This window comes from Lepus europaeus, chromosome 3 (genome assembly GCF_033115175.1).
Source record: "Lepus europaeus isolate LE1 chromosome 3, mLepTim1.pri, whole genome shotgun sequence".
Lineage (NCBI taxonomy): Eukaryota > Metazoa > Chordata > Mammalia > Lagomorpha > Leporidae > Lepus > Lepus europaeus.
In genome coordinates, this window is record NC_084829.1 from 138,637,753 (window position 1) to 138,658,688 (window position 20,936).

The 20,936-nt window shown below is 46.6% G+C and overlaps 1 protein-coding gene across 1 annotated transcript in view; it reads left to right on the forward strand.

Moving 5' to 3' along the window:
* ARFGEF3 (ARFGEF family member 3) overlaps positions 1–20,936 on the forward strand; it is a 183,321-nt gene that overhangs the window by 100,040 nt on the left and 62,345 nt on the right. The window contains exons 10-14 of the mRNA XM_062186827.1: positions 103–436; positions 6,114–6,226; positions 6,990–7,900; positions 17,331–17,497; positions 18,444–18,609. Of these exons, the coding sequence (XP_062042811.1) occupies positions 103–436; positions 6,114–6,226; positions 6,990–7,900; positions 17,331–17,497; positions 18,444–18,609 (1,691 nt within the window). The remainder of the gene's footprint in view (positions 1–102; positions 437–6,113; positions 6,227–6,989; positions 7,901–17,330; positions 17,498–18,443; positions 18,610–20,936) is intronic.

A 20,936-nucleotide genomic window follows, 5' to 3' on the forward strand; every position in this document is an offset into this window, starting at 1 on the left:
GCTTCTCCGGTCATTTCCATGGTCATTCCCAGGGCATCCGGTGTTCCCCTCAGGGTGCCCTTTGCATTCTGCCGCCTGACTTCCCCCGCTGTGTCTTTCCAGGAAGAAGCTCTGCCCTGCTCTCATCGTCGTCCTGGGGAATCCCATTCACGACAAGACCATCACGTCTGCTCACAGCAGCAGCGCAGGCACCAGCGTGGAGTCGGACTCTGCCGCTGCGGGCGTTTCCGACCAGGGTCGCGGCTCCGGCTGCTCCTGCACCGCGCCCGCCCTCAGCGGGCCTGTGGCTCGCACCATCTATTACCTTGCAGCCGAGCTGGTGCGGCTGGTGGGGTCGGTGGACTCCATGAAGCCCGTGCTGCAGTCCCTCTATCACCGAGTGCTGCTTTACCCGCCTCCCCAGCACCGCGTGGAAGCCATCAAAGTAATGAAGGAGGTAGGAAAGAGGGTTTGCCGGGGGCTCTCGGCGCAGCGTCTCGCACACCGGAAGCCTCAGGGACGTGTTTGCAGATGACTCGCTGGGACTTCTTGATTCCCACATGGTTTTCAGAAACTACCAGTATCACTAGGGTCATCGTGTGTGTGTGTGTGTTGGGGGCCAAGTCAGGAGGGGTTGACCATGCTCACTGATGCAGGCCCATGGGATTCTTGAGCTCGGTGCCTGTGCACCTGCCTGGGTCCCAGGCTGAGATCGCCTTCTGCCACCGTAGGTTCTATTTGTACAGATATGGCTGTATATTCCACTTTGGCCCAAACTGGATTTCAAAAGAATTTTATGCTCAGGTTGTAGCTTATACAAAAAAAGAGCTTGACTAATCTGTGATTGCTAAAAGGAACCCCTTTGCCAAAGGGATTTGTACCTCCTTTCCCCCCAATGTCATGACCCCGACAAGAACGCCAAGGTCAACCTCTGGCGATAGCTGTTTCCGTGTGCCACTCCCTGGGTTTCAGGCAGAGTTGCAGTTATTTTGAGGTTAATTCAAACAAGGATGCCTCTGCTTTCTTTCGAAGAGCTATAACAGAAAAGGGATGGTATTTTTGTATTTGTGAACTTCGAAGGTCAAATTTGTTTCCTTTGGGGACCTAGCCACCCCTCCCCCCCTCTCCCCCTGCTGAATCAGAGTAACAAAGTTCCCTTGCTGATGACTCATTTGTCTTTGAGCAATATTTGCTACCAACCAATTTCTTTCTTTTTAATGATTTATTTATTTGAAAGGCAAGGTTACAGACACACACACACACACACAGAGAGAGAGAGAGAGAGAGAGAGAGAGAGAGAGAGAGAGAGAGAATCAATCATCAATCGATCTACCATCCACTGGTTCACTCCCAAGTGGCCACAGCAGCTAGTGCTGGGTCAGTGCCAAGCCAGGAGCTTCTTCTGAGTCTCCTACATGAGTGCAGGAGCCCAAGTACTTGGACCCTCTTTGCTGCTTTCCGAGGAGCACTGGCAGGGAGCTGGATCAGAAGTGGAGCAGGCAGGACTTAAACCAGAGCTTATATAGGATTCTGTCATAACAGACAGCCCCTTAACCCTCCATGCCACGATGCCTGCTCCACTACTAACCAATTTCTAAGAAGCTAAGTTTGAATTGCCTCTTGGTGTTGTTTTAATGAGGTTCGACTACATGGAATCATGGAAAATTCTGACCCAACATTTCTAGAAATGGAGTCACCCAGATTTAATTGCTGGTTAAGGAAATCTAAGCACACAGTCATAATCCCAATTTTAAAAACCTGCCTACTATACACCAGGTATTTCACCTCTATTATCTTTTTTTTATTATTATTAAACTTTTATTTAATGAATATAAATTTCCAAAGTACAGCTCATGGGTTACAATGGCTTCCCCCTCCCAAAACTTCCCTCCCACCCACAACCCTCCCCTTTCCCGCTCCCTCTCCCCTTCCAATCACATCATGATTCATTTTCGATTCTCTTTATGTACAAAAGATCAGTTTAGTATAAATTAGGTAACGATTTCAACAGTTTGCCCCCATATAGCAACACAAAGTGAAAAAAAAAAATACTGTTGGAGTACTAGTTATAGCATTAAATAAGAGTGTGCAGCACATTAAAGATAGAGATCCTACATAATATTTTTTTAAAAAAATTAATTTTCTATGCCATTTCCAATTTAACACCAGGTTTTTTTTTTTTTCATTTCCAAATATCTTTATATACAGAAGATCGATTCAGTATATAATTAGTAAAGATCTCATCAGTTTGTACCCACGCAGAAACACAAAGTGTAAAAATACTGTTTCAGTACTAGTTATAGCATCACTGCTCATTAGACAACACATTAGGGACAGATCCCACATGGGATACTAACTGATAGAATCAAAAAGGGAGAGAAAGATCCAGCATGGGAAGTGGGATACACAGCAGACTCATAGAATGGCAGACGTCCTAAACAACACTCTGGCCTCAGAATCAGCCCTTAAGGCATTCGGACCTGGCTGAAGAGCCCATGAGAGTATTGTAGGCATGGAAAGCCAAGATACCATGGAAAAGAAAAAAAAAAGAAGACCTAAATGAAAGATCTCTGTGAGTGAGATCCCAGTGGAAAGAACGGGGCCATCAAAGAAGGAGGTACCTTTCTCTGAAGGGAGGAGAGAACTTCCACTTTGACTGTGACCCTATCGGAATAAGATCAAAGTCAACGAACCCTAAAGGCTTCCATAGCCCTGGCAACTCATGACTAGAGCCTAGGGAGATTACTGACGCCATGAACAGGAGTGTCAAATTGTTAAGCCGGCAACAGGAGTCACCTCTATTATCTTTAACATTCATACCTTTGTGAATTGATATTTTTTGTCAATGAAAAATGTTACTTCTCCCTGGCAGAGCTGGGCAAAAGGGCAGCTTTAAGAATGGATCTCCTGTGAGTCAATGAACAAAAATGGCTGAGCCAAGAGATACGAGGCGGCTTCGTCACCACCCAGGTGGCTGTGGGCCTTCCCCAGGGACCTGCCACTGCCCCTGTTAAACCTGTAGCCTGGAGGAGCCGGCCTGGCTTGCACCAAGGAAGAGGAGAGAGGCCAGGCTGGCCGTGGATGCTCGGCTCGTTTTCCCAAACTCAGCAGCCAGCTTAAGCCCTTCCCCTGCACAGGGAAGAGGTGAGAGGAGGGTGGAAGAGAGGCCCAGAACTTGACTCTGCTGGGGTATTTTCTCTCCTATGGAAGCATGAAGCCAGGGGAAAGGAGTTGCCACCTGCAAATAACTAAGGTGTGATGAGGTCAGGTGATGGCCTGAAGTCCCGAGGAAAAAGCAAAGGTGCAAAGCCTTGTCCCTTACCTTAGACCCACTCTTATTTCTGGACCAGCCCCTCCTACCGCAGTGGGAGCAAGACCGGGAGCCCCTTTCCTGGCACTGATTGAGCTCCTGGCTTCCAGAGCCCGAGTCCAAGGGGCAGAGTTTGAGTCCTGTCTCTGCCATGCACCCACAGATAGGGGGCAACACACGGTAGGTTAGTCTGCTGAATTCTGAACAGGCGGTTTTCCCCTCTGTCCGTTGTTAGAGTATTCAAATTTCAATATTCAGTATTGTTCAAAATGTAGTGACGTTTGCAGAGTAACATGAAGTGCAGATGTATGTGGGGCACGTATCGCCACCCTCAGGAAGCGGAGAGTATTACATCCGGAGGCGGGGTGTAGCTCCTGCTGTTCTGCCAGGTCTCTGTCTCTCCTGCCTGTCTGTTCTTCACCTTTTGTCTTCACTGGACCTAAATGCACTTGCCTTCCAGCAAGAGGTGGGGCAGCAAGAGGCTCCTAAGTGTGGCTAATTGGAGGAAGGCCTGGAGAGACAGAGAGCAGGGGAGAGAAGGAGAGAGAGAGAGAGAGAGAGAGAGAGAGAGAGAGAGAGAGAATTATGAACCTGATCAATGTTAGTCCCCATATCATTTCACTTTTGATATCAAAGGAATGAAACATGGAGAGAAAAGTGGAAGCTCCATTTCTGTGTTCCCAGGATAGCACAGACTTCTAATTTCCATGGCCAAAGAGAAATATGGAAAGAGAGTCCTTAGCAGCTTTCTACTTAGACCTTTTCCTGCTTTGCTTGGAGTATAAATTACTTTGAAAATGAATGTGCATATGGTGCTGGCCCTGTGGCATAGAAGGTAAAGCCTGCAGTGTCCACAGGTGTTGCTTTGAGTTCGGCTGCTCCACTTCTGATCTAGCTCCCTTCTAGTGCACCTGGGAAAGCAGTGGAGGATGACACAAGTGCTTGGGCCCTTACACCCACGTGAGAGACTGGGAAGAAGCTCTGGGCTCCTGGCTTTGGCTTGGCCCAGTCATGCTATTGTGGCCATTTTGGGAGTAAACCAGAGAGTGAAAGATCTCTCTCTCTCTCGCTCTCTAACTCTTTTGAATAAAATAAATAAATCTTTCCAAAATAATAAAGACTGGTCATAGTGACAGGATGTGTGTTCCACATTCACTTCATTAGCCATTCTGTCCTTGAATTAATTCAACCTCAAATTAAAATTTTCTGTAAAGACTTCTACCATATTGAAATATAAATCAGTTAGAATGGAACAATTATGGAAACTCTATACATGAAAACTTAGGGGAAAGTAGCTAAAGCAGTGCCTGGAAGGATACTTATACCTTTAACTGCTTATATTAAAAAAGTAAAAAGCCTAAAATTAACATCCTAATTATCCAACTTAGTTGGGAAAAAATGGAGCAGCAAAAATTCAAAGTAGAGAGGAGAAAAAAAAATAAGTATAAAGGTAGAAGGTGTACAATAAAATGCAAACACAGTAGGGGAGCAACTAAAGCATGATGTGTTAAGATTTTTCAGAGGCTCAGAAAATGGAAAAACTTCTATCAATGGCACTAAAAATAATTCCAGAGCAGGTAAAAATAAGAAGGCAAAAATAAGAAATGCTCCCAACTACAAATGTTAGACATTAAAGAAATAAAATAGGGTCTTGAGGCAATTAAGATAAAGAGGGGCTGGCGCCGTGGCTCAACAGGCTAATCCTCCGCCTTGCAGCGCTGGCACACTGGGTTCTAGTCCTGGTCGGGGCGCCGGATTCTGTCCCGGTTGCCCCTCTTCCAGGCCAGCTCTCTGCTGTGGCCAGGGAGTGCAGTGGAGGATGGCCCAAGTCCTTGGGCCCTGCACCCACATGGGAGACCAGGAGAAGCACCTGGCTCCTGCCATCGGATCAGCGCGGTGCGCTGGCCGTGGCAGCCATTGGAGGGTGAACCAACGGCAAAGGAAGACCTTTCTCTATGTCTCTCTCTCTCTCTCACTATCTACTCTGCCTGTCAAAAAAAAAAAAAAAATCTCATAATTGTTTTTAGAAATTGAATCAGTAGTTTAAATCTTCCCCTTAGAAAATAATACTGGCCCGATATGGCTTTAGATACAAGTTATATTAGGAATCAGAGAACAAATATTCTAATGTTCCATGAAATTTTCCAAAAAATTTAAACAGGGAATATTTCCCAACCCAGGAAATATGAAATATGAAACTACCCAGGAAAATTTTATCAGAAGCCAATCTGACCAAAAAAAAAAAATTGCAACTGTTTTCTAGTCTTGTGCTATAAACTTTTTGAAATGATGCCTTAGAGAATTTTCGTTGTCTAAACCAGTCCTGAACTAGACAGTCTGGAGCCGAGTATGTGCTTTATATCAAGAAGAATACCTAAATCAATTCTATTTTCCAAATATAGGTTCAGATTTCCTAGCCCAAAATTCCACAATGCTCCAAAATCCAAAAGTTGTTGAGCACTGACGTTTTGCCCCAAGTCTGATAGGCTGATCTACTCAAGTTTTGCTTTGTGCATAAAATTATTTAAAATATTCTATACAATTGTATGAGGTGTATCTGAAACATGAATGAATTTTGTGTTGAGAAGTGGGTCCTGTCCCCAAGATAACTCATTGTAGATCTAAGTTCTGTAATCTGCAAAACTCCAAAATCTGAAACACTTCTGATCCGAAACATTTCGAATAAGGGATAATCCTGCAACTGTGTTTCACATTATGGTCTATCACTTAGTAAATAAAGTACATGTTTATTTCTTCTCACAACTTTAAAACTTTGCACTTTTTAATGGCGTTCCCTTCTCTGTTGTTTCCCCCCTTTCTTAAGATACTCGGGAGCCCCCAGCGTCTCTGCGACTTGGCAGGACCCAGCTCTACTGAATCAGAACCCAGAAAAAGATCAATTTCCAAAAGGAAGTCTCACCTGGACCTTCTCAAACTGTATGATCCATTCCCCCTTTAGGTCGATGCTTCTAGTGAACACAGATGTTCCAAATACCTTCCGTCTTGTTTCCAAATTCCTAAAACACCCATGAATCTACATTAAATGAAGTGTACAGTTAATAATTTGCCCACAAGGCATATGAGACTTACCTCAATTTATTATAATCCTATAACTTTGTATGTACAAGATGAGCTGTCCAATATTATTCAGGAGGATCATTTTTCTGGGAGATCTTTTTGGTTTATCACACCATAGCCGTAGAATTCCTTTACAGGCAGCCCACCTGAGAACACTGAATGTTACATGATTTGACATAGTGGCATGGCTGTCCAGGGATCTGTGTATTTTATAGAGGAAGACGGTCCACACGGACCATGTAGCCTTGAAACTACTTTGCTGTTTGAAAAAAACTGAGCCTCCTACAAAAGCAAGCTTGCTCAGTGCCTGCTGGTGGGAAGATCATATGTTCCCATGGGGAGTCTCGGTTTGCTCCCAGATAAACCATCGTAGCCAAGAAGGAACGTGATCCCAGACGGACTGCCTTATACAGAGGTTTTCCACTGCCAGTCCCAGCGTGCTATTCGATCATTTATTGCTTAGACTGTTTAATCTTTAAACAAATAAGATGATCTGAGTTGAATGCCATTCAGTTCTGCAGGCTAACCATTCTTGCGCACTTCGGAGCTTTTTTTTTTTTTTTTTTTTTTTCTTTTCTGTTTCACGCACGGGTGCCATGTTTCTCTTTCCAACACTGTTTAGCATCATGGACGGCATGACCGAAGCGTGCATCAAGGGCGGCATCGAAGCCTGCTACGCCGCCGTGTCCTGTGTCTGTACCTTGCTCGGCGCCCTGGACGAGCTCAGCCGGGGCAAGGGCCTGAGCGACGCGCAGGTGCAGCTGCTGCTCCTGCGCCTGGAGGAGCTGAAAGATGGAGCGGAGTCCAGCCGAGACTCCATGGAGATCAACGAGGCCGACTTCCGCTGGCAGCGGCGCGTGCTGTCCTCGGAACACACGCCTTGGGAGGCGGGGACCGAAAGGAGCCCTGACATCAGCATCAGCGTCACCACGGACACGGGCCAGACCACCTTGGAGGGGGAGCTGGGTCAGACCACACCCGAAGACCACCTGGAGCAGCACAAGAGCAGCCTCAAGTCGCCCGCCATCCAGGAGGGCAAGGAGACGCTGAGCAAAGTGTCGGAACTGGAAGCGGTGGACCAGCCGGATGTGGTCCAGCGCAGCCACACGGTCGCCTTCCCGGACATCACCAACTTCCTGTCGGTGGACTGCAGGACCAGGTCCTACGGATCCAGGTACAGCGAGAGCAACTTCAGCGTAGACGAGCAAGACCTTTCCAGGACGGAGTTCGATTCCTGCGATCAGTACTCCATGGCGGCAGAGAAGGACTCGGGCAGGTCGGACGTGTCGGACATCGGGTCCGACAACTGCTCGCTGGCCGACGAGGAGCAGACCCCCCGGGACTGCCTGGGCCCCCGCGCCCTGCGCACCGCCGCCCTGTCGCTGAAGCTGCTCAAGACCCAGGAAGCCGACCAGCACAGCGCCAGGCTCTTCGTGCAGTCCCTGGAGGGCCTCCTGCCCCGGCTCCTGGCTCTGTCCAGCGTGGAAGAGGTGGACTCTGCCCTCCAGAACTTTGCCTCTACCTTCTGCTCAGGTTTGTGAACCATTGGTTTGTTTGCTTTTTGTTTTTGTTTTGTTTTTGTTTCGCTGCATAGTCAACAAGGATTTCCAGGTTTTTTGTTTGTTTGTTTTGTTTTGTTTTTTCTTTACTGGGTCTTTAGTATGAAGCTTAGAGTTGCTTGGAGCATATTAATGGATCCCTGGATTTCCTGTGTTCAAAGAGCAAAAGAATTAGTTAAGATTTATGGGCGGGGTGGGGCGGGGGGTTTGTCAGTGTGAATTGTGCAGTTGTCTGTGGATGGAATATACTTATGAGGCTGAAAGGTGTATACAAAGGGACTTAAACAATCATGGGGGCAGGGCTGGCACTGTGTGGTACAGTGGGTTAAAGCCCTGGCCTGCAGCACTGGCATCCCATATGGGAGCTTGTTCGAGTCCCCACTACTCCACTTCTGATCTAGCTCCCTGCTATGGCCTGGGAAAGCAGCAGAAGATGGCCCAAGGCCTTGGGCCCCTGCACCCAAGTGGGAGACCTGGAGGAAGCTCCTGGCTCCTGGTTTATAATCAGCTCTGCGCTAACCATTGTAGGAATTTGGGAAGTGAACAGCAGATGGAAAACTTCTCTCTCTGTCACTCATGTCTTTCAAATAAATAAAATAAAAAAAAAAAAAAAGGAAATAGGACTGGTGCTGGTGCTGTGAGGTAGTAGGCAAAGCCTCAACCTGTGATGCCCACATCTTATATGGGTGCCGGTTCCAGTCTCGGCTGCTCCTCTTCTGATCCAGCTCCCTGCTAATGCGCCCAGGAAAACAGCAGAAGATGACCCAAGTGCTTGGGTCCCTCCTCCCATGTGGGAGTCCCAGAAGAAGCTCCTGGCTCCTGGCTTCAGACTCCAGCCACTGTGGTTATTTGGGGAGTGAACCAACAGATGGAAGATCTCTCCCCTCTCTCTGCTTATCTCTATAAACCCTGCCTTTTAAATAAATATATAAATCTTTTTAAAAAAAAGATTTATTTATTTGAAAGACAGAGTTACAGAGGTAGAGACAGAGAGGTCTTCATCTGCTGATTCACTCCCTAGATGGCCATAATGGCCGGAGCTGAGCCAATCTGAAGCCAGGAACCAGGAGCTTCTTTCGGGTCTCCCACGAAGGTGCAGAGGACCAAGGACTTGTGTCATCTTCTACTGCCTTCCCAGGCCATAGCACAGAGCTGGATTGGAAGTGGAGCAGCTGGTACTAGAACCAGCACCCATATGGGATGCTGGTGCTTCAGGCCTGGGCTTTAACCTGCTGTGCCACAGCACTGGCCCCTAAATAAATCTTTAAAAAAAAAAAGGGGGGGAAATGCATAGTTTGAAAAAAACTGTGCATATATTTTAAAAGTTTTTCAGCAAAATAAGCTCTTCTAATGCCGTTTTCCATGAAGTTTTTGAAGTTCCTGTACATACTCTCGCATGTACACAGGAAAGAGTGAGAAGTAACTGCATTCTAGGTAGCCATTAGTGACTGAAATAGAATGACTGTGATTCCTTTTGTTAAAAAAAGATTTATTCATCTATTTGAAACGTGGAGTTACAAAGAAAGAGGAAAAGACAGAAACAGAGAGATCTTACATGTGCTGGTTCACTCCCCGGATGACCACAGCAGCGGGGGCTGGGCCAAACCAGGAGCCTAGAACTCCCTTCTGGTCTCCTACATGGGTGGCAGGGGCCCAAGTACTTGTGGCATCTGCTGCTGCTTCCCCATGTGCATTGACGGGGAGCTAGAGCAGAAGTGGAGCAGCTGGGACTTGAACCTACATTCATATGGGATGCTGGCCTTGCAAGCAGTGGCCCAACCCACAGTGCTGCACACGGTCTTAGATCTGTGATTCTTAAAACTGAATTTTCTTTATGCTTCTCTGCCTGAGTGTCTGAAACTCATGGAGCAGTGTACTTTGGGTGAATCAATGTATCAACTACTTTAAATGTGGTGTTGCGTCAGGCGCCAGTTGAGTTCTCCAAGTATATTCTGAATTCTACCAAATACCCATACAGGATGTGATCTTCCAATGTCGATTGGGGATATCACGTTCTCCAATCTCAGACTCTTCTCTCCCTCTCTCTCCTTTTAAATATTTATTTATTTAATTGAAAGGCAGAATTACAGAGAGAGAGAAAGAATATCTCCCATCCATTGGTTCACTCCCCAAATGGCAGCAGTAGCTGGAGTTGGGCTGATCCGAAGCCAGGAGCTTCCTTGGGGTTTCCCACGTGGGTACAGGGGCCCAAATACTTGGATCATCCTCTGCTGCCTTCTCAGGCCATAGCAGGGAGCTGGATCAGAAGTGGAGCAGCTGGGACTAGAACCAGCACCCATGTAGGATGCTGGTGTCATCCCAGGCAATAGCTTAACCCTCTGAGCCACAGCACCAGCCCCAACCCTTATCTTTTGTTGACTATCAGCCTCATGACCCAGACCCAGTGTAAGCAGAAGAGCTGGATGGGGAAGGGAATATCAGCCACAACCCACTAGAGTGTTAAGCTATTGTTGGTGAAGAGCTGGAGTTTGGGTGGAGCATGGAGATGGAAAAACCTGGGAAATACAATTTCACATTGTAAGTAGTTTATTGAAAGCTTACTTCAAGTTTTATATTGAAAGTTTGTTTCAAGTTTTCTTGAAAGAAAGCATTAAGGGGAACATTCAGGTTGTAGCAGGAATGAATGATTGCCTGACACCAGGGAGGGCAACTGTGCCTTCCCCTTAAAGGCAAGAATCCCTTGAGGACTGGAGCTGCCCTGGCCTATGCTCAGGCGCAAAGGACTGGCTCTCAGGGACAACACGGAACTGTTCAAAGCCAGCCTCAACACTTGCTCATCCACCACTGAACAAGAACCTGTGCTGGTCGCTGTGTTGACTGTACTTAGCATTGTCATTGGTTAATGACCCAGCTCTCCTTCCCGCAGTCAGCTCCCCCAGAGCCAGGGCCATGCCTCATTCATCTGTTGTCCAACAAAGAAGACATCACACACAAACACACACGAAAATGTTCCCGTCAGGTTTCCTGGACATTGGTGGAAGCTGAATGATGATATGTTGTTAAGGCGTACCTTAAAGGGATTTTTAAGAAACTGACACCCCACATCAGAGCACCAGTTTGAGTTCTGACTGTTCAACTTCTAATACAGCTCCCTGCCACCCATGTGGGAGACCTGGATGGAGTTCCAGGTTCCTGGGCTCGCCTAGCCCAGTCCTGGCCTGACCATTTGGAGAGTGAACCAGTAAATAGAAGATCTCTCTCTTTGTTTTTCCCTCTCGCTTTCTTTCACTCTGCCTTTCTAATAAATAATCAGGAGGGAGGGGAGGAAGCAAAGAAGAAAGGAGGGAAGGAAGGAAATGTCCTTTGTGAAAAGAACATGAAAAAGAGATTTCAATCTTAGAATAAGTATGGAGGAACGTTCATTAGTATCGGAATGATCCAAAGTTACAACAAGCACCCGAGGAGATAACAAAATTCTAATAACTCTGCAACCTGTTAAAAGGATGTAAAAAGACTATTTAAATAGTCACCTTTCCTAACTATTATTTCCTAATTTCTTGATTCTTTTTTAAGATGTAAAAAATACCAGCGTTTAGGGTTAGTCAACCATAATTTATTCAGTATTTTCCCTTTTGGAATTATATGCTAAAATAAACTTTGGACCTCTTTATTTATGTGAAGGAATAACCACACAGAAACAAAATACACATTTCATTGTGAGACTAGGAAAATGTATAATCTTCTTGAAAATTGTATTTCTCCCATTAGTCTTTGATACTGCCAGCACTCAATTTGGCATGGCCTCATTGAATGTTCCCGGATGTATGGTTCGGCTATTGTCTCTGTCTCCTCCTCTTCTCACTTCTTCCTGAACTAACACATGCAGAGAAGATGCAGTGTGCTGCAAACCACCATACACATGGCTTATTCGTAATAAGCATTTGCTGAGCACACATCGTTGATGTTCTTCAGTCCCTGGGGATGTGAAATCGTTGGTGGCTGAGGGAGTCGTGGGGAAAGCCTCTGAGGCGCAAGAAACATCTCTGTTCTTTGAGAGGCTTGGGTGGACCCTCTCAGTCCCTGCTTCTTCCCAGCTACAAACGCTCAGCAAGAGAGGAGCTTGCCTGCCCAGACAAGTGCCATGTCCCTTGTGCCGAGAGAGCCCAGCCAACGTCGGTGGTCTCCAGAGTGGCTGTAGACCACAGTGCTGCAGAGCTGCCACTGTTTGCAACAGTGATGGCCTTGAGTCATCCAGAACTGACAAATAATAGTGTCTTCCTCTTAAAAATCATCCATACAAGAAAATACAGAAGTTTCAGCATTTAACACACAAAACTTTGGGCCAGTGTTGTGGTAGAGTGGGCTAAGCCACCGCCTACAATGCCAGCCTCCCCTATTAGAGCACTGGTTCAAGTCCTGGCTGCTTTGCTTCCGATTTAGTCCCTGCTCATGTGCCTGGGAAAGGGAGGCTGTAGTTCATAACAACCTAGTAAATAGTATATGGACAAACAGAAGGAGGGAGCTCCAAGCCTCCAGTCATTAAAGGACGTCAGAGAAAGGGAAGTGGCAACTCTGTTTCGACCGGTACACACTGGAAAGGTGTATTGACATGGACTTGTCACGCTGTAGCAAATATGTACAGTAGTCATTAATAAAAGTGTTTTAAAAGCTATTTGGAAAATATTTAGGCCATCCCTAACAAACTATGTACTTATTTTGCTTTTAGAAATTTATTCCACAAATATGGTTGCAGAAGTGCTAAAAGTTGCCTCATCTTTTCAGCTGTTTTCATTATTGAAACAACCTACAAGCATTAATGAAATAAGTCTCAATGCAACCATGTGGCATTACAGCCAGTCATTAAAAAAGAATGAGGCCTGTCTGTAAATGTCAGTAGCAAGATGTGTAAGATACGAGGGGCCTTCAGAACATTTGCAGAAAATGGAGCTAAAGAATGAGTTTACTTCGATTTTAAAAATTGGAATCCTGTGTCTACAAGTATATTGTTGAGCGCCATGAGGTCACAGTGCAGATTATATTTCCATACATACAAGAAAGGGAGTCTTGCTGGAGGGATATCACTGGGGTTTGGGAGAAGCAAGAAGGTCTTACTTATTTCTCTACAGTCTTCAATACTGTTAAATGTTTTAAATGCGTATTTAGTGGTTTTTTAAAAGAAATATCAAGTTATCTTAGATCTGAGATTTGTAGAGATTGTGCAATCTGCTATGCAGTCTTTCACTAGAAAGCAGGGAACCCGTTTCCTCTTCCAGACATTACAGCTCATCTTGACTATGATGAGGGAGAAAAAATTCTAGTTACTGAAAACTGGGAAACAGAAATAACTTGACTATAGGGCTAGTGTCACGGTGCAGTGAGCGCTTGTCTGAGTTCCAGCTGCACTGTTCCTGATCCAGCTTCCTGCTAATGTGTCTGAGAAGGCAGAGGAGGAGGGCCCAGGTACCCTGCTCCCAATGTGGGAGACCTGGATGGTGCCAGCCTCTGAAGCCATTTGAGAAGTTAATGAGCAGATGGAAGATGATCTCTTCCCCCCTCTCCCCCCTCCTCTCTTCCCCTCTCCCCCCTCCTTCTCTTCCCCCTCCCCCCTCTCCCCCTCTTCCCCCTCCGCCCTCTACTCCCTCCTCCCTCCCCCTCCGCCTCCCCTCTGCCCCCCTGCCCCCCTGCCCCCCTCTGCCCCCTCTCTCTCCCTCTCTCCCCCTTCTCTTCTCTTCTCTTCTCTCATTCCTCACTCCCTCCCTCTCTCTCTCTCTCACTATGCCTTTCAAATAAATAAATACATCTTTAAGAAATAACTAGAATATGGAAAAGGTTATGGTTCCTACGTTTGTTATTCCAGATCGGTTAACACTTCAGTGGTTGTTTATTTCACTATGGGTTATTGTTGCTTATCTCTTATTGTGCCTTAAGATCTTGGAGGCATTTTCCTTACTGGTAAACAAAGCTTGGGCAAGATCAAAAGAAATCATACATTGAGATTTGTGGCAGGCAGCAGAAAGCATCTAATAAATTATAGCTGTCATGTTATTTCCATTATTACAGTGAACTGTAAAAGAGTCTGGTGTAATAAGAAAACATCGGTTTGATTGATGTGGATAGACTATACTTCATTTTGTTTTATTCTGAAATTTGCCAGCCCTTTGTGATTTAAGAAATGACTCTGGCATATGGATTTAGGCCAGGGCCAACAGCTTGCTCCTAACATGTCTGGAAAAGTGTTTCAGAATTCAGCATCTCCACGGGCAGTGCCTGCACGGGCTGTGATGCGTCTCTGCTAATGGGTCTCCGAGTCAGCAGACACATTAACTGCCTTTTCCCTAGCAGAATCTGAGCATATGCTCAGGCTTCCAAATGTGTCCCAGGGTAAATAGTCATTGGTTTCAAAACTGTTCAAGAAATGATTACTGACATCTAAGATCAAAGCCACCAACAGGTTGTTTTGCCCTTCATCAGAGACTCAAATTTTCCCTTTATCCATAATTCAAGGAGGTTAAACCTGACCCTGCTTTCTATTTTGCCATGGAAAGGGTCTGATCTCCTACCCCACATGTCCTCCAGAGAACTGAACCCACACCACCAGCACTATAAGAGTGCCAGGGGTCCCACAGACCAGGGATGAGATACTGCTCAGGTCTGGACCAAGGGTCTAATTTTCAAATCCCAAAGCCCTTGGCCCATGACCCCTAACTGCTCTCAGTGGAAACCTGTCACAGTAGCTGCAAAGTTCTTAAAGAACCCCATTAAAGCAAGAGGCAGCATTGCCTACCCTGTGATTATCTAAGGTGGTTTTATTGCCATAATATATAGTTAACTCCCACCATAAAATCAGATACTCCATTTGAAAATGAGGATCTAAGGAAACATTCCAGTTACAAATCTGTTTTTCTCACGTACATGGCTGTTAATTCTGGAAGACTGCTACATTTCAGAGAAGAGGCAAAGATCATTTTAGCCATGAACTGAAGAGAGGGTGTGTGTGTGTGTGTGTGTGTTGCATACATGTGTTTAGGATGACTGTCTCACCCCATCCCTAAATGCAGTCTCCAAGAGTTTGCAGGAACAAAGGGAACACTGCACTAGGAAAAGCTGATTGGGGTGATTTTTGTCACCCTGTGAAAGCTTAGAATAAGGTCTTGGTGTTCCTGACAGTATGAACCCATTTTTATTTATTTGAAAGATAGAGCATTAGACAGACAAAGAGCACTCCTGTCAGCCGCTTCACTCCTCAAATGCCCCCAGTGGTCAGGATGGATCAGGACCTAAGCCGAGAGCCAGGAACTCAATTCAGGTCTCCCTCATGGGTGGCAAGAACCCAATCACTTGAGCCATCACTGCTGCCTGCTAAGGTGTGCATTACCAGGATCTAGAGCAGGGGCTCAAACCCAGGTACCCTAGTGGGGGACACGGGTACCTTTACTGCTAGGCTAAACACCCCATCTTTTGAGTATCAGATACAATTGTTTGCTTGGTTTTTGTTGCTTTCTCAGCATGCATAAAGTACAAGAGACCCCTTAAGAATGAACTTTGTATTACATATAATGTTTCAAGTAAATTTTTAGAAAACATTATAGAAAGTCAATAGGTATGACTTATGGTTTTTTAACCTCTTTGTTTTTTGAAAACTCACTGAGGTAACTAATTTGCTTATTTAAAATACACAATCCAATGATTTTTGACATATGTGTTTTAATTGTGATTGTATATGTAACAAAATTTTATATTTTAACCATTTTGAGTGTATGATTCAGTGACGATAATTATATTCACAGTGTTGTACAAATATCCCCACTATTTCTTCATCCTAAACAGATACAACTGTTCCCCAGTTCTTGGTAAACACCAATCTACTTTCAGTCTCTGTTAATTTTTTCATTCTAGGTATTTCTTATCAATTAATCCTATATATGTGTCATTCTGTGCCTGCCTTATTTCTCTTGGCATAATATTTTTAAGCTTCATGTTGTAGCATGTATAAGAACTCCTGTTCCTTTTTATGACTATCCCATTTTATGTAGGAAGGGTCTTCCAAACATTCATGGAAAATGCACATTATTAAAAAAAAACTATGCATGTATTTCAAATAAAATTTGCACCAAAATAAGCTAATCTTTTAATTCTCTTTTCCATACACTTTTGGAAGTACCCTCCCATGTACCATGTTTTGTGTAGCCATTGGTCTGTTGAGGGACACTGGTTATTGCCACATTTTGCCTTTGTGTATATTGGTGCATATATATGTTGTGCATCTGATGTACATGTTTCTGTCCAAGTCCCTGCTTTCAGTTCTTTGGCCATAGAAGTAGGAGTACCACTGCTAAATCAAGTATGGAAACGTCAAAAAGTTATGGAAGCTTGGAATTAAAAGATAAGTTTATTTTGTTGTGAAAATTTTTCAGAACTTGCTGGTATCCAGGATCTTCAAGAAGTTCATGGAAAATGTGCATATGCAAAAACTGCGTGGGTTTTTAAAAACTTTTAACCAAAATAAATTTATCTTTTAATTCAATTTTCCATGAGCTTTTTGAAGTCCTCTAGTATGATAATTCTACATTTTGCTTTTGGAGGAACATTATTATTTTTTGAAAAGTCTATACTTATAAGTAATTGCTCTAAACACCTTACATGTGTATTGTATCTGTTTCTCATAGCGGGCTTGTTCATTCATTTTTTATCGATTCACAAGTATTTTCAAGGCTGCTACCATATGCTAGGCACTATTGTAGGTACCAGGGACCCTGTAATGAACAAAGCTAACACTGTCTTATACAGATTATGTGATATTGCTGATAGCAGACATTAAATCATACTAATAGAATTCTGCGTAGAATCAGTGCTTTCAAGGTAATGACATAAATGCAGTGGGAGGAAGCAGAGTATTGTCAGGGGTAGGAAACGCGGCTGAAATCTAAAATCTCTGAGAAACTGCACTTGAATGGGCACCTGAAAGAACTGCAGGAGCAAGTCTTCCAGATACCCTGGGGAAAACCATCTCAGGGAGTGGCAAGAACATATGCAAAGGCCCTGGGGCACCAAGCTTGGTGTGGGCAAGACATAGCAGGCAGGTTAGGGTGCCTGCGGGGAGTAAGAAGGAAGGGAAATTAGGAGGTGTGGATTTATTATGTTGTGATGCGAAGCCACCGGAGAGCTTAGCGAGAGATGGAGTATGTCCTTTATTCTCCCTTTTTGTAGGAAAAGAAGGGGAGACTTAGAGGGTCTAAATGAATGTACCGAGACACAGGTGCTAAGTGATGGATGAAGATTCAGGCTGAGGCAGAGCCAGTCCAGAGTGCATGCCCTTGGCCAGGGTGCCACTGGTGCAGCACTCAGGTCATCCTGAGCTGGTGCAGTCTCTCGGGCCCTCCGCCCACGGGCCCTGCCTGGCGCAGTGTGTGCAGCCCCAGAGCCGCCTTCATTCTCCCCCTCAGGCATGATGCACTCCCCTGGCTTCGACGGGAACAGCAGCCTCAGCTTCCAGATGCTGATGAACGCGGACAGCCTGTACACGGCGGCGCACTGCGCCCTGCTCCTCAACCTCAAGCTCTCCCATGGAGACTACTACAGGAAACGGCCGGCTCTGGCGCCGGGCGTGATGGTGAGTGCGTGGCGTCAGGTGCTCCGAGGGCAAGCAGTGCTTCTTGGCTGAGCACTTAGGGAGCGGGTGTCCTGTTCCACGCTGCTCTACTGCTTGTGCCCGTGCAGCTGTGGCAGGTGGGGAGAGACAGCAGCATCGAGAAGCAGGCGTGCAATTTGCATGCCCCTGTGAGTTGTGGCCCCTTGGTTTCATCCAGTGGAACTATTAACCACACGTGTGCATAGACCACACGCAAAAGTGCATCAACCGCAGGTGAAGGGCGATGTGAAGATGTGCAGAGGATCTCCTGTAGAGGAAGACGAGCTGTGACACTCACTGCATTCTGCAACGCTTGCAGACCGGCTCATGAGCCAGACCTGGTGGTGGGCCACCAGGGGTGGCATCTGCCTTCTTGTAAGGTCTGGGGTGAGAATGACGTTGCTTAGCCCCAGCTAGCTCCCATGATTCCACGGTGCCCCCTTGTCTCAGTCCCTGAGCCTAAATCCGCGGGGCCTGCAGGAAGGCGCTCAGCAGTGATTTGCGTAATGAGCCGTGCCTTCCCAAGGGCAAATGATGACTTCATGAACATGAGTCACGTATTTGGACATGCGAGGACTCCTCTAAGGAGCAATTTTCATCTCTGCTGCTGCTGGGCCAATGAGAAGAAGCTTTGCTAAAAAATTAGCCTTGCGGTCTCTGACCCCCTTCCCTGGGGAGTGAAAACAGAGAATGTGGCGTCCCTAATCCTTCCACAGAGTGCCTGTTGAAAGATGTGAGAAATGCAGGCAGCTTTGTGAAGTTTGGGCCTTGCTCTGTGCCAGCTGCTTCCCTGCCCCACCCCCAGCCCAGTGAACCAGTCAGCGTGGCTGGGATGCGGGGTAGAGTCCGACGTCGGACGTGTGCTTTAGGTCTGTGTGTCTGCAGGGCGTCACCCTGGGTCCCTTTTTGTTGTGCTCTGTCTCTGTAGAAAGAGTTCCTGAAGCAGGTGCAGACGAGCGGGGTGCTGATGGTCTTCTCCCAGGCCTGGATCGAGGAACTCTACCATCAGGTGCTCGACCGAAACATGCTGGGAGAAGCTGGCTACTGGGGCAGCCCGGAGGACAACAGCCTGCCCCTCATCACCATGCTGACTGGTCAGTGGCCACTACCAGGGCTCCGTGGCACCCCATGGGTGGGGGGGCACCCTTCAAAAAGCCTCTTCCGTTGAAGCAAGTGTGTTCCAAGCAGACTTTGAAACAGCAGCCACAGGGCTTCCCTGGCAATGGGTGACGGTTCCAGGGAATTGACGCAGAGGCACTTCACGTGGAGTTTCTGTCCTTTCTCCGTGTGGGAGTCTGCCGGGCTCGCTGTACCCTGTTAGACGGGGACGAGCGTAGCGCCTCTGGTGTGAAGCTGCAGGCCTCTCCTCTGGAGATCTAGGGCTTTCTGGGCACAGCGCCCAGAGTTTTTCCTGGAAGCCCTCACGTGCTAATAGACGCCCTCGATCGTGCTCTGCTCGGGGGACTTTCCCAGTAAGATGAAGCTATCGATTTTCAGCTTGGCCTCATTCCCATTTTCTGTTCACATCACGGGATCCCCCTTCCCTTCCTGGCTGTGCCAGAATGACGTGCCTGCCCGGCACCTTTCCCCTTGGAGTCCCAAGCTTCCGTGTCCTGTTTAACTATCAGAGATGCTACAGGCACGCATACGGAGCAGTGTTGTGGAGTTATTTTGTTTCTGACCAAAGCAGCTTTTCTTGGCCTTTTATGGCTCAGCTACAATGTCAGTGAAAGAGCAGAGAGGCTCTGTCATCCGCCTAAGAGAGATGCTCAGCCTCTCCTGGGCTCGCTCTGACTTCCAGGGCTGATTTCTGACCTGAGTGATTCCCCTCTGGGCTCCAGCCGACAGGACACATGGGGCATGGCCCTGCCCAGACATGCTCTGTGTACTGCCCTCCTGCCTTCACACGCTCACCAGGGCTGTGCACCAGGCAGGAAAGATCATCTGGAAGGTGTAATCTATGGCTCGAAAGGTTAGCTAAGAGGCCAGCGTGGTGGTGCAGTGGATTAAGCTACTACCTGGGATGCCAGCATCCCATGTTGGAGCACCCGTGTGAGTCCACTTCCGATCTAGCTCTCTGCTGATTCCCTTGGGAATGTACCAGAAGCTGGCCTGAGTGCTTTGATCCCTGCCACCCACGTGAGAGACTAGGATGGAGTTCTTGGTTCCTGGCTTCGGCCTGTCCCAACCCCAACTGTCTTAGGCATTTAGGGAGTGAACCAACAGATGGATGACCTTTCTGTCTCTTTCTCTTTCTCCATTACTCTGACTTTCAAATAAATTAATTAAAAAATAAAAAAACTTTTGGCCAACTTGCCTGTGATTGGTCCTGGAAGAATGGGGTGGGGCTCCATTTAGGAGTCAGGCAGCTGAGGTCTGCCCATGGGGGCAGAGTCCTGGTCGTTGTCTGACCTTTGGCGACTTGCTTCCAGAAGGAGAGTAGAAATGCGGGAGGTGGGGCTGGGTTCCAAGCATTGGAGAGGGATCAGGGTTACTGGACAGGTGACCAATTTATATTTTGTCAATTGTGCTCATTCATATGTTAATTTGGTTTATTTGTTGAGTTAGTCTGTGAGCAATGGTTGGTGTCCATTTTTACTAATTCTCTTTGGTAGAGATGGAAGGCATTGACTAGAGCTTTTAAACCCCTTAAAATCTGGGTGAGGATCATAAACATACCACCTTTTAATTCTCAAATACCATAGTTTCTGCCAAAACTGATCTCTGTGGATCTCTTGCTGGACCCTAATAAAAGGAGCCATTGGGTAGATGTAGAGTGAATAAATCATAGACTCTTCACAGGCACCATGTTCATGAGCTGTCACTTTAATCTGGCATCTCTTTCATAACAGGACAGAAACGTCCACTCATAGGAAAGAAACTGAATTTAGATTGATCATAGAAAACAGTCTCTTGTGGCCGGCGCCGCAGCTCAATAGGCTAATCCTCCACCTGCGGCGCCAGCACACCGGGTTCTAGTCCCGGTTGCCGCTCTTCCAGGCTAGCTCTCTGCCGTGGCCCGGGAGTGCAGAGGAGGATGGCCCAAGTGCTTGGGCCCTGCACCCTATGGGAGACCAGGATAAGCACCTGGCTCCTGCCTTCGGATCAGTGCGGTGCGCCAGCCGCAGTGCGCCAGCCACGGTGGCCATTGAAGGGTGAACCAATGGCAAAGGAAGACCTTTCTCTCTGTCTATCTCACTGTCCACTCTGCCTGTCAAAAAAAAAAAGAAGAAAACAGTCTCTTGATAAGGACTTGACAAAGTAAGGTTCTATGGCAAATCCCAGAGGTGGAGTGGCAGGTGAACAGGAGCAGCTGTTAGCCCAGTGTTTGGGAACTTCTGCCATGTCCTATTGTTGTGTTCAAGGAGAAGCAGTGGCCACACCTGATCATCAGCATGATACTAACTGGCCTTTCCCAGTG